General features: G+C 46.5%; 1 protein-coding gene across 1 annotated transcript in view; it reads right to left on the reverse strand.

Annotated features, from left to right (window-relative positions):
- The window catches only part of LOC114439101 (tyrosine-protein kinase SRK3-like), an 18,039-nt gene extending 9,822 nt beyond the window's left edge, over positions 1 to 8,217 (reverse strand). The window contains exons 1-3 of the mRNA XM_028410858.1: positions 7,325 to 8,217; positions 2,827 to 2,948; positions 485 to 648 (exon numbers count right to left, since the gene is read on the reverse strand). Of these exons, the coding sequence (XP_028266659.1) occupies positions 485 to 648; positions 2,827 to 2,948; positions 7,325 to 7,710 (672 nt within the window). The 5' untranslated portion in view covers positions 7,711 to 8,217. The remainder of the gene's footprint in view (positions 1 to 484; positions 649 to 2,826; positions 2,949 to 7,324) is intronic.
- Positions 8,218 to 14,152: the final 5,935 nt, after the last annotated feature.

Genomic DNA, 14,152 nt, shown 5'->3' on the forward strand with positions numbered 1-14,152 from the left:
CTAATCGAGGAAAAGGAAGACGAGGAAGAGGAGGAAGAAGAAGAGGAGGAGGACGAGGAAGAAGGGGAGGAGGAAGAGGAGGAAGAAAAGAAGAGGAGCAAGAGGAGGGAGAAGAGGAGGAAGAGGAAGAACAGGAGAAGAAGAACTCTTCCTCCTCTTCTCCCTCCTCTTCCTCCTCCTCCTCGTAGACAAAAACCTGATCACAGCAGTTGATGATTCTTCTTGTTTTGTTCTTTAAAGGTTTTACAGTTTTTCATAATAAATGACACAGAACGAACCCTGCGGCAGATTCTGTTTTTCCTCCTGTTACTTTAACACTGAGCTCAGTCAAACCTGCACAGAGACCATCGGTGAATAAATCTCATCTCAACATGACCTGAACCTGCTCCTGTAACACTGACCTCACATGACCTCACATGACCTCACATGACCTCACATGACCTCACATGACCTCACATGGACAGAAATAAAGTGTGTGTCCTACCTGCTGGGCGCAGGGCTCCTCCAGGGGGACTCCCAGGCGGGGGTTTTTCTGGTAGTAGGAGATGAGCTCCCCCAGCGTGGCGAAGGAGATCTTATCTGAGACGAAGTACGCTCCGATGGAGGAGCGCTGGATCCGGAAGTGGTACACCTTCCCCTCGCTGCGGGCTGGAAGGGACGGAGACAAAAACACACGAGTCTTCATTCAGGTGCTGAAACACTCAGTCAGATCAAACAGCTCGATCCGCACAGATCTACAGGCAGCCTGTTCCTGTTTAAGGTCATGTGATCTACTGAAAACACCCGCTGCTCCGACAAAGGCCTGAAGGCCGAGATAACAGCCTGCCTGTATGGAGCTGTGGCTAAACGCAAAGTAACCAGACACAGGCTGCTACACACACATACTGTACTGTAACACAAACACACACACTGTAATACAAACATGTGCCATAAATGAAAGGCCTGCATGCACACACAGTCCTGATGATGCATATTTCAGGAGGAGAAGCACAGTGAGAACTGCAGCGCCCCCCCCCCCCCTCCCCGAGACCTGAAGGACCTTGAAGAAGAGGAGGAGAGAGAGAGAGAGGGAGAGAGAGCAGGGGGGAGAGAGAGAGGGAGAGAGAGAGGGCAGGGGAGAGAGAGAGAGAGAGAGGGAGAGAGAGCAGGGGGGAGAGAGAGAGGGAGAGAGAGAGGGCAGGGGAGAGAGAGAGAGAGAGAGGGAGAGAGAGCAGGGGGGAGAGCGATAGGTGGAGTAGAGACAAGATGGTGACGTCAGAGGAGGAGAGAGGAGAAAGCAGGTGGAGGGGAGGAGGCCCTGTGATACCCAGGCCTCTGGAGTCCATCTGAGGTGGAGCTGAGATAAACCGGACGTGTGTGGACGTAGATCTGATCTAACTGATAAGCAGCCTATTGAAGAATCTCTCTAATCAATCACAGTGACACTGTATCGATCAATAAATCCTCGTTGTATCCTCTCTGTGTGGAATTCTTCCTCTTTTAGGGCAGTGAACAGCTGAAGCCACGCCCCTTTATTAAACTCACAGTGTTACTCCATGGTATCAATGGAATAATGACATATTTATTTTATATTAATATTTCCACGAACACGGCTTCTTATATTTTATATGAATACTCTTCAGTAGCTTCCGTTTTAAAGGCATGAACTTTAATTAACCCTCATGGACTGTTCGGGACATTTTTGTCCTCTGAGAGAAATTTTTCTGTTTATTTTGGCCATAACTTTGTCAATATGTGAACAAATATAATCATTTTTGCTTAATTTTACATAAATTTTGTTAATATGATTTTAAAATTTTTCATAGGTCAACAGTACACTGGGCAAATTTTACCCCCTTATGTGTTGTTCGGGACAGCGACGGTTAACGGTTTTAAAAATATATCAGATAAACATTTTTTTGAATTTTTTTGCATAGACCTTTTAATTAACTTCAGTTCTGATCAACAGTAGTGAAACAATCATTTCCCCAGGATTTTAACTGTAAAAATCACAGTTAACAACTTCATGACCATATTAATATGGTCATGAAGTTGTTAACTGTAAAAATCACAAATGTTACCTCCTACCAACAGGGTAAACCACCAACAATCAAGAATGCATGATTATGTAGTGCCATGGCTGTGCAGTCAAAAAGTGTGTTTATAATGTAAGTCTATGGGACAAAATGGGAGAAAAAAATGAAAATCCAGTGCTGTGCAAAAACTAATAATGCAATCAAGTCAATTTTTTTACTGATGTTTGACATGACCAAGACTGTAATAAAGGTTCAAAAGAATCCAGTCCACATTCACCTTTTCTATTAAAAATGAGCCATTTTGTGTTTTTTTTTCAATCTTCAGCACCACCCCTTATAAAATTGGTGATTAAAGGGTTAAAATCCTGGGGGAAAATGATTTTTTCACTACTGTTGATCAGAACTGAAGTTAATTAAAAGGTCTATGCAAAAAAATTTCAAAAAATATTTATCTAATATATTTTTAAAACCGTTAAAGTTAGGGGACGTTTTTGTCCCGAACAACACATAAGGGTGTTTGCGAACAGTCCATGAGGGTTAAGGTGTCACATTGTGGGGAACATTTGGCACAACGTGTCACCTCAACAACATATTAGTGGACTCCAGGATGATCATTAATAATCGATCACAGCAAATAAATCTGATCTTCTGGCCCTAACGAACACTCAGCTGAGCTCAGCACCTTTTCCTCCCTCTGCTGTAACATCATGGCCGCCACGCACTGAGAGCCACAGGAAGAAGATGGAGCAAGAAATAACAGGAAGTGACGCAGTGAGGGGCAGAGGTGGGTGTGGGTGGAGATGCTTCTTACCAGAGATCGTGTACTCATCGCTGTGACTCTCACTGATGCGAACCAGGAAGGAGCCGTCTTTGTTTTGGGACGCGAGCAGCAGCTTCTCAGCTTTCACCCGGTTTATGTTCCCATAGTACCACCTGAGACAGACGACGCACAAAGAGACATGAATGGAAGGGACACAAGGAATGTGTCACACACACATCACTCTGCAGGCTGACACACACACAGACACACACATAGACAGACACACACACACAGACACAAACACAGACACAGGACACACAGAGACACACACACAGACACAGGACACACACACACACACACACACAGACAGACACACACACACACACACACAGACAGACACACACACACAGACACAAACAGACAGAGACACAGACACAGGACACAGACAGACACACAGACACAGACACACACACATAGACACAGACACACACACACAGACACAGGACACACACACAGACACAGACAGACACACAGACACAGACAGACACACTGACACTCACACACACACACACACAGACACACACAGAGACAGACACACACAGACACAGACAGACACACACACACAGACACAGGACACACAGAGACACACACACAGACACAGGACACACACACACACACACACAGACAGACACACACACACACACACACATAGACAGACACACACACAGACACAAACAGACAGAGACACAGACACAGGACACAGACACAGACACAGACAGACACACAGACACACACACAGACACACACACATAGACACAGACACACAGACACAGGACACACACACAGACAGACACACAGACAGACACACTGACACTCACACACACACACACACAGACACACACAGAGACAGACACACACAGACACAGACAGACACACACACAGACACACACATAGACACAGACACACACACACAGACACAGGACACACACACAGACACAGACAGACACACACAGACACAGACAGACACACACAGACACAGACAGACACACACACAGACACACAGACACAGGACACACACACTGACACTCACACACACACACACACACACAGAGACAGACACACACAGACACAGACAGACACACAGACAGACACACACACAGACACACACACACAGACACAGGACACACACACTGACACTCACACACAGAGACACACACACAGAGACAGACACACACACACAGACACACACACACACACACACAGACAGACAGACACACACAGACACAGACAAACACAGACAAACGGAGACACAGACACACTTTAATTTACGACCCTTTTCTATCATTCGTGGACAAAAACATCCAAAAAACAGATTCATATTTTTCTGCTTTTTTTCTGCATAAATCTGTTAAACAACTTCAGCTCTGTTCAAAACGACCAAACATTAAATCATTCTGAGGAATTTAACCCTGCAGTAATGCAATGATGAAATTACAAGGATTTCATGCATAGGGTTATAATGGGTTAACCCTTTGAATGCCAGTTTGATTACTTGATGTCACAGTAATGTTTTATGAAGAAAACACAAAAAACAAGTTATTTTCCACAAAACAAAAGTTAGGTGGCTGAGGCGTTATATTTATATCTGTCATGGATAGGTCAAAGATTAACCAAAATATTGAGTTTGATGCATTATTAGTTTTTGTGTAGCAGCAGTTTAAAATGGTATTTTCCACTTTGGTCCCATTACCTCCTATTATAATGCTACATTTTTAATATCATAGCTATAACAACATATAACCATGTGTTTCTTGATGTAAGGGTTTCATTTTTGAGACAAATAGTTAAATGTGACATTTTCTACTGTTCACCACTAAAAGCAGCCATTAAATTCCTCAGAATGATTTAATGTTTGGTCGTTCTGAGCAGGGCTGAAGTTGTTTAACAGATTTATGCAGAAAAAAGCAGAAAAAAAACATGAATCTGTTCAGTTTTTATAGCAGTTTTTTGGAAGTGGACGTTTTTGTCCCCGAATGACACAAAAGGGCAGTAAGTACATTTGTTTCACCACGTTCTGGTGATGTATTAGAAACATTTACATTGGAATTCTGAAATGTGTCTAGAGAGAGTCTTTGTTACAAAAAAATGTGCCATATGCACCAACACAGATAAAATGGCGGCCAGGTGAAGAGGCAAAAATTACCAAGTGGACAAAAAAGTCCACAATGACGCCTGAGGGTTAAATGCCGCTCAGCTGCTGAGCGCGCCCGTCAGAAACCGGCCTGTATTTACTTTAGTCCTCCTGTGAGGGCGGAGCCGCGCTCAGGTTTCACAGAAACTCACAAACTGCACCTTCACACACAGTCTGAAGACAAAACCGGCTCTCTCTCACACACACACACACACACACACACACACACACACTGTTTACATGACTATACCCTCAACAAGAAGCTGCTAACACACTGTTACTATAAACAATAACACTTTTCATTTTTTCACTGTACAACAGCACATGAGCCCCATGAAGTGTCACAGCAAGACAGACGTTTGTGTTTACCCCCCTCAACGTTACACCAGACTATCCAAAGGTCCTTGAATGCATCATGGATTCTAAGCGTTCTGCTCTCAGCACCCAGCAGGAAGCCATGATGGGCTCAGCAGCGGTCACATGACCAACATTCAGAGAGCATCTGGCCGATCTGCAGCTTCCTGCAGCTGCTGAGAGTAAGATCTGTTTGTAAAGGCTGCACAAATGTAAACAGTTGAATATGCAGCATGTCCTGCTCGGCTGTATGGAAACAGACGTGTCTGACTGCTCTCTGCCTGTAGCCATGATGGTTTCTATAGAGGAGCAGGACTCCATGCTGCTGGGACCACTCGGCCTCCGTGAGGAGGAGGAAACACAGACTGATGGACCTCTGGGGGTCAAAGGTCAAATTACTTTGAGTGGAACTCCTGCTCCTTCTTTCTGCAGAGGCATAAAAAATGTCCCACTGTCCTTGAACGCACCACTGAAACTGTAGACTGATGTTTGTCTCTGCATGATCACAATAACTCTGCTGATTCCTGATAACAGAATGAGCTGCGTTTGAATTTAAGGAAGTAAAAGTGAAGCTCTGATGATCTGTCTGGTGTTTTTAAATCAAGTGATGCTTCTCCTTTAATGTCTCTGATGTGAGCTGCTGTCTGATCTGCTGCAGAAACACAGACTGACAGTAAACGAGTTAAAACATCCGTTTACATCTCTAAACGTGTCCTAAATATCTCAGATCAGAGCAGCGGCGGTTATTTATAAGAACGCTGAATGTTTTATCTTTTGTTGCTCTAAAAAAAACAGACTGAAACATCATGATGTCCTGAGACCAACACAGTGTGTGTGTGGTGTGTTTGAGGACACATGGAGTCAGTGTTGGGTCAGCATCATCGCAGACAGACAGAGAGACGGACAGACTGCTGAAACCTGAGGCAGCTGAATGAATAATGGAGGAGCTGCAGCTGCACATCCAGCACAGAGACACCGGGCTGAGCGGCAGCAGGATGCTGCTCGTCTCTGTGCAGAGCTCCTGACGGCTGAGCGGTGTCAGTGTGAGCCGACAGGGCCGATTGATCAACAGACTGACAGCGTGAAGCTTTGATCAACTCTCAGCTCTCTAAACCTTCCATCAGTTTCTTACAGAAGTTAATGATGAGCCCAACACGTCAAGTAAAATCTAGGCAGACAAACATCCACAAACATGGAAATACAGAGGATGAGACGGGCCGCTGGTCTCTGACAGACTCGGGTCCTTCAGGATCCTTCAGGATCATGACCAGGCGTTAAACACATGACATTCTCTTCATTTGAACCTCTCTGTCTTATATCAAGCCACATTTTAACTCTTCTGTCATAGTCACATGGATTCTGGTCAGAACAGAGCATTTGGTGCCATATTGGCCAAAGACGAGGCAGGATGGGGACGATGGTGGACCAGAGGAGGACAGAAGATGATCCCTGGCTAACATCCACCTCTGCTGTCACCTCTGGAGAGAACGGACCGACCGTCAAACATTTGAAGCTGTCCACACTGTCCAAACTGTTACTCATTAAACTGTGCAGAGCTTATGATGATGAAGGGAATTTAAACTGAAATAAATCAATATTGATGAACTTAATATTAAAACTAAACATTATTAGAGGGCCTTTAAAAGTCAGAATAAGTCATCCTAATCTAATCATATTTTAGAGGATCTTCAGGTCATATGTGTGTCTGATAGTCTCCTGCTGACGTCACTGAGTCACAACCTAAAAACTCAACATGGAACAAATCTAAAAAATGTTAAAAACTGTACAAATCAATGACTAAAAACGACCATTGATCAGACATCTGCCCAGTCACCCTGTCACTGATGGATCAGGTCACAGCTCTAACTTCCAGGATGTCACCGAAATGTTCCAAATATTTACTCAGGCTCCGGGTTTGGCCCTCAGCCCGGTCTGGATCAGCAGATTAAAGTCCACTCGGAGCTCTGCGGGTCATAATGAAGCAGCAGAAGAAGAAACACTCACTTATGTTTGGCGAACTCGTCCTGCAGCAGCGCCACGTAGTTCGCCGGGATCAGTCCGGACTCCAGAGACCCGGTCAGCTTCTTGGCCAGCACGTACTCCCCCCGCTTCTCGATCACCGACAGCTTGTCCCCCTCCTTCACCGTCAGCTCGTCGTCGCTTCGGGCCTGGAAGTCGAAGAGCGCCGCGTACAGCTGCACCGGCCGCTTCTTGGGCGACGGGACGCGGATGTCGCCGGACACGGTGCGGATCTCTGCCGAGTGCACCACCGCCGGGTTGGCGATGACATGGTTGTTGTTGTTGGGGACGTTTGGGTAGCGGAAGTCGGGCCATACCCAGTTCCAGAGCCGGTTCAGACACGGCATACAGGAGCGACAGCAGCTCTCCATCCCGGGTCATGAAGGGGCTCGGCGGCGGCTCGGTATTGTCCTTTCCACCGATCGATGGGGGGGCTGCGGAGCGGGTCAGTCCACAGACAGCGGCCTCTTCCAGCCTCCGGTCAGCAGCCGTTCAGTCCTCCGGGTCGCCTTCCCTCCTCTGCCTGCACACATACTGCACCAGCAGCGGCGCTGGTAGATTAGCCGGAGGAACCGGTTTTTTCTGTTGAGATCATGGATCTGAGCTCCGCGCCTGCAGTGCGCACGGCGGCTGCGGGAATGCGGAAACGGGGACGGAGGCCATCCGAGCGGGATCGGTTCCCTGCGAGGACTCGGCGTCTGGAACCAAGGTGTGAACGGTGAGCATGGCTGCGGAGGAAGCGTTAATCCATGGTGAGGTGGAGGAGAGCGCGTTCAGCCGCGGACCGTCCGCCGAGAAGCCGCAGAGCTGAAGGTGAAGCTGCAGCAGCAGCAGCGCGGAACCAGCGGAGAAAGTTTGGGTTTGGCGCTCGTCACACCTCCTGCTGCGCGCACACCTGCGTACTGACGAGGGGGCGGAACCGAGGGGTGTGTGCGAGAGAGAGAGGGGGGGAGAGGGAGGGAGAGAGAGAGAGAGAGGGGGGGGAAGGGAGAGAGAGAGGGGGAGAGAGAGAGAGAGGGAGAGAGAGGGAGGCAGAGAGAGAGGGAGAGAGAGGGGGGGGAGAGAGAGAGGGAGGCAAAGAGAGAGGGAGAGAGAGAGAGAGGGAGAGAGGGGAGGAGAGAGGGAGAGAGAGAGAGAGGGAGGGAGAGAGAGAGAGAGCTCCACCCAAACCGTCATGATTATTTTGGTTTCATTTTCTACATAAAGTAGTTTGTGGTTTTATCTGTTATGGATTTGAAATAATCAATTAATCCATAAACAAATCATGAAAAAATTAACTGGACGCTTCAGCACGTCTCCTCAAACACGATCACATGATCAATAAATAAAGCTTCTAAATACTTAGAGGAAGTGATTAATTATTGATGAACAGATAACAGTACTGAAGGTTTACACTCCATGTTTTAATAACACACACACACACACAGACACACAGACACACACACACACACAGACACACAGACACACACACACACACACAGACACACACACAGGTTGAAGTATATAAAAGTTTTATCAACAACCTCAACCTGTGCCTGGTTGGCTGAAGGTTCTGCTTCTATACACTGTATATTTTAAATGTAGTCCAGCGGTTCCCAAACTAGGGACTGAGGCCCTCTAATGGGTCACAAGATAAAAGAAGGCCGCTGAGGCAACTGATGGGACAGCAGGAGAACCTTTGAACCTGTCCTCCTGTAGCTGTCAGTCCAGCAACAAGAGGGGTCCACCGTGGTCCACCAGCCGCACTGTGAGCCTGATTTACAGCTTTGGACGGCAGCATCTTCTCTAACATGGAGGAGGAGGTCAGGAGCCAGCCTGAGGGTGGGGGCAGGTTAGATGGCACCGCCAGAGCTGTGGAACAGTTTCTGGAGACGCCACTTTTGTAAATGAGCACAGCTACTCCATTGAACATCCAGGGAGGAGCAGAGGCCTGTTTGATAGATAGCACACCTTTTATTAGTATATTTAGCTTTGTGACGTACAGCTCAGGAGGAAACAAACAAACAAAGAACAAAATAAACTGAATGGTCACATTTTTCTGTCCAGAAACATGTCAGCAGTGACAGCACACAAAAGAAAGCTCAGTTTTCAATCATTGGTTTCCTTGTCATGGACCAGAGTGATATGTTCTCATTGTTAGGATAAAGAAACGCATCCGTACCCCAACAAACAAATAAAATAAAAATAAGCCTCGATTTCTTTTCTCTTTTTTTTTTTCCTCAATCTTTTTGTTTCACATATATTATCAACACTTTTCTAAAGAATCAAAATATTCAGCCACAGGTACTGGAAAAAAGGTATCCACGGTTATATAGAATCATAAACACAATAAATATAAAAAGAACTTCTGATAGAATTTATATGGTATCAAAGAGAGAGAGGGGGTGGGCCTTCAGTCAGACGAGTTTTTACAAAAGCAATGTCCTTGTTTTTTGTTTTTTTTTTTTCCTGAGGTTGAAGTTTTTGTCATCTGCAGTTTTAGTTTTGCTAAATATACTAATAGACTAAAAGACCCGACACACCGGGTCTGTTAATGGCTTATCATTCACTGAGGAGTCATCTCCACCGGATCGCTGTGATTCTGTGTGCTGAGAGGTCAAAGGTCAGCCCGAAACAAACACACAACTACACTCCCCCCTCCCCTCCCCTCCCCTTTCCTACAGGGGGCGCCGCACCGTCCTTCATGTCAGCGCGGGATTCTTCACCGGGCATCCAACACACACAGATGCTAACTCAGCGCTAACAAAGTGATTCAGACCATCTCTTCACAAAATCTGACAGAGGAAAAAAAAAATCTGTGAAAAAGTCGTAATCCCCCCCCCCCAAAAAAAACCCATCATACAGTGGTCCTAATCCTCTGTAGATGTCGCCCCCCTCAGGCTCGTGTGTGAAACAGTGATACCTGTGTTCAGTCCCGTTTCCCTTCAGAGTGTGAGGACGGAGTCAGAAAAACTCAAAACAGGAGGATGGAGGGCAAAAAGAGAGAGAGAGAGAGAGAGAAAGAGGGAACGAAAACAAGAGCAGAAAGAATCGCAAAAATCTGTACATGTAAACATCACACTTCCACTGAGTCAAATCATGAGGAAAATACAGGTTCACAGGCTTTTACTGTAGGAACAAAGGCCCGGCAGCAGAGAGAGACAATCAAGAGTCCGGACAGAGGGAGGCGGAGAGAGAGAGAGAGAGAGAGAGAGAGAGAGAGAGAGAGAGAGAGAGGAGATCAAACAAAGGATTCTAAGAACCACAGAAAAATAATCTGATAAAACGGCTCAGGAGGCCATTTTTGTTTCGTCGCTGTACATCGTGGTTAAAAAAAAATTGTGTGTTTATGTGATCCTGACCGGACTGATTAAAGACTTGCAGGGACCTGACCGGCATCACAGCCAACATCAAGACATCAAGACCTCCTCCGCTTCACACTGCCTGTGATTAGCTTAGCTTAGCATAAAGAATGGAAAGAGTGGGGGCTGCCTGGCTTTTGTCACGAAGGCTCTGAGGAACTCATCGTCCCCACACTGTCTGGCTTTTGTTTCCATGGCAACAACATCAATAAACCAACCAGCTCTCACCGGCAGCATTTAGAGCTGCTTCTACCGCCTACGACAAGCTTCTCCTCCGTTTTATTGGTTACCGTGGTAACCAGACCAGCGCATATGATTGGTTACTGCACAGACAAAATCAGTATGAGAATAAAACCACACAAATTTGGCCACAAAAACCCGACACAACAAGTCTGTTAACATGTTTTAACTTCAGCGGAGAGTTGTTTTTCCCCCAGAGGTTGTTTTGAGCTAAGCTAAGCTAAGCTAAGCTAAGCTAAGCTAACAGGCCTCTGTGTCACACACTCACACCTTTCTGGTTTCTGTGACGAGGACGAAGATGAGCCGAGACTCCTGGTCTTTAAAGTCCTGCAGCAGGACAAGAGGTTTACAGACACCATGAGTCACTGCAGGTGTCCCCCCTTTGTGTGGCTGACCGGAGGCCCCACATACCAGAGACCCTGCTGCCTGTCACCTGAGGTAACCCAAAGGTCAGGGAGGGACGCGGCGGCCAGGTTTAGATCAGCAGCAGACCTGTACTCAGAGGAGCCTCTGTGAGTCTGATGACAGGAAGTGATGGCGCTCAGGTCCGCTGCCTGGAGACATCCATGTTTGGAATGTGCAGTATACTGCAGGCATACAGAGTGAAGCTGTCCGAGTATTGTACAAAATATCTGTAAAAAAAGACTTTACTGCACTACAAAATATATCTATAAAATAATGAGAGTAAGACCATTGATCATAATAATCATGTACTACTAAAAAATATAAATCAGATAGAAATGTGTCGGCCGGTGGAGATGTTGGCTGGAGGAGGAGGAGGAGGAAGAGGAAGAGGAGGGGTTCTGGATTGATTATGGCTAAACCACTGGGATTATTCTCCTGGTCTGTGTGGACAGGAGGGACGGAAATCAAACAGTGAGCAAATTACACCTTTCTACAGATTGTCATTTGCTTTTTTTCTTTCCTGGTGCTGTTCTGGCTTCAACCTGCCAGCCTGTCCATCGGTGAGGCCCGCAGCCGTCAGCCAAACGGAGGAGGAGGGGGAGGAAGAGGAGGAAAATCCGCAACGGGAACCTCGCCACCTTTTTCATATTTTAGTTTAGGACTCACAGTCCAGAGAAAATGGAAGGACTGGAGGTGAAACTGTTTTTAAACTCGCCAGCCGTTGGTGTGGAGGCAGGAGTTCTGTCATTTCTTTGCATGTTTTGGAGCTTTGATGGTCTCAGAACGGCAGCAGTGTGTCAGTGTGTGATTTCTGAAGGAGGTGGAGGAGGAACAGACGCTGCACCGGGTCAGCTCGGATCAGACCGAAACACTCCGAGACACACTGCATCCATGAGAGGACCAAAACTGGAGGAGGAGCCATGTCCTGGTGTTTGTTTTTTCTGGTTCTTTACACAACACAAAAACATTTTCCTTGAATAGCTATTCACCTAGAGGGCGCTGTGACACAGTCCTCATCTGTGTAATTACTTATATTGATCATGTATCAGAGCTGAATGTAAACAGACTGATGTCCTCTGGTCTTTCTGACAGCTGAAGCTGATTTAGCCTATAAAACACTAGCATGCTGCTAACGGCTGCTGATTGGTCCGTTCAGATTAGGACCGATGGGGACAGGAGCTCCTCCCTCCATGGCAGCCGGAGTCCTCACATATATCTCTCTATAGGGGCTCTGCTGCTGTGTCCAATCAGAACGGAGGATGCTGGGAAGTGGCTCCTCGTGACGTCACTGATGGTTATAGAAAGATAATTTGCAGAATTTCACTTTCACAACCAGACACCAACCAGGAAGTAAACGTTTCATTCCTACCTCTCAGTTTTGGCCTTCTCATGTCTGTATGAAACATTTAAGATGTCAATCAGATCACATGACTGTGTAAAGATTAAAACTGACCAGAAATCAAACATCGGCCAATCAGAGGCCGGCTTCCCTGTGCTGCTGTGTGTGACTCAGGCTGAGGTCTGACTGAGGCGTCCAGGTGTCCAGGCGTCTCACAGGTGTTGGTATCTGAGAGCACAGTGAGGATCAAACAGGAGAAGAGCAGGACGGGCCGCTGCCGTCACAAACACAACACGTTCACAACAAAGACGCTACAACCTGATTGTACCTCAGCAGGATGTCTGATTTCTGAGGCCCGGAACTACTTTCCCACCCTGTGACCTCATCACCCCTCCTTCTCTTCACGTCTTTGTTTTGTTTTGCATATTTTTCTGGTGTTTGTCATCCGACGACACGTCAATCAGAGCTTCCCACGTTGTGATTAGAAACAAAGATACTTCCATTTTTGATGTGATTTATAGTGAAACAGCTTGAAACTCCACCTGGACGCTGCACATGAAGGAAACTGTGGAAGGTTTCGTCTTCGTCCTCTGCCAGATTTTACTGTCACACAATAACAAACCAGCTAAAGACCAGTGAATGATTATCAACTGCATTACAAAACACACACACACACACACACACACGCCTGCCTCTTCCTCCACTCATGGGGGTGGGGGGGTACCTCCTCACACACACTCAGAGCCTCTCCCTTCAATCACAGATGACCGCTGCTTCGCTCAGTGAGCAAATTACAGTGACAGACTGAGAAGGACCCACAGTAGAAGCACAGCACACGGAGCAGCGCCTCCGGAGGACCACAGTCACATTTTCTCTTTCTGTTGTTTCTGTTGTGGCGGTAAATAAACCACACAAAAGATAAAACTCAAGAGGTGGCAACAAAAATCAACAACACAACTCCACAAACAAAGGAGGAGTCACACACACACACACACTTTGGGAAACATCTCCTGTCTCTTCTTTGTCGTGTCTGAGTGCTAACAACGGAGCTACAGCTAGGAGACAGGTAGCTTAGCTTAGCTTAGCTTAGCTTAGAAACAAGAGACTTCTGTGGGTATATCCCAGACTATGCTGTTTGTGTCTGTGGGGATTAACTCACATTTGAAGCCATGTGGACACTGAAGGAACTGCAGTTTTTGGCACTTTCATGTTGAACACAGAATAGGAGCTCCAGAAACGAGTACACCTGTAGCTGTCAGGGTTGCTAGGCAACAGGTGGTGACACAGGTCTCAGCGAGACCTCAGGCTGCATGTCTGCGTGGCCTCTTTAGACCTCATCCTTCAAGTATACAGCTTTTGAGTCTTTATGCTAAGCTAGGCTAATTGCTAAGCCAAGTGACTGCTTTTTTTTTTTAAATCAAGAAAACAAAATAACCACCACAGTATTTCCCAAAATGTCGTGCTGCTCCTTCAGCAGAGCCTCTCTGG

Source organism: Parambassis ranga, chromosome 7 (genome assembly GCF_900634625.1).
Source record: "Parambassis ranga chromosome 7, fParRan2.1, whole genome shotgun sequence".
NCBI lineage: Eukaryota > Metazoa > Chordata > Actinopteri > Ambassidae > Parambassis > Parambassis ranga.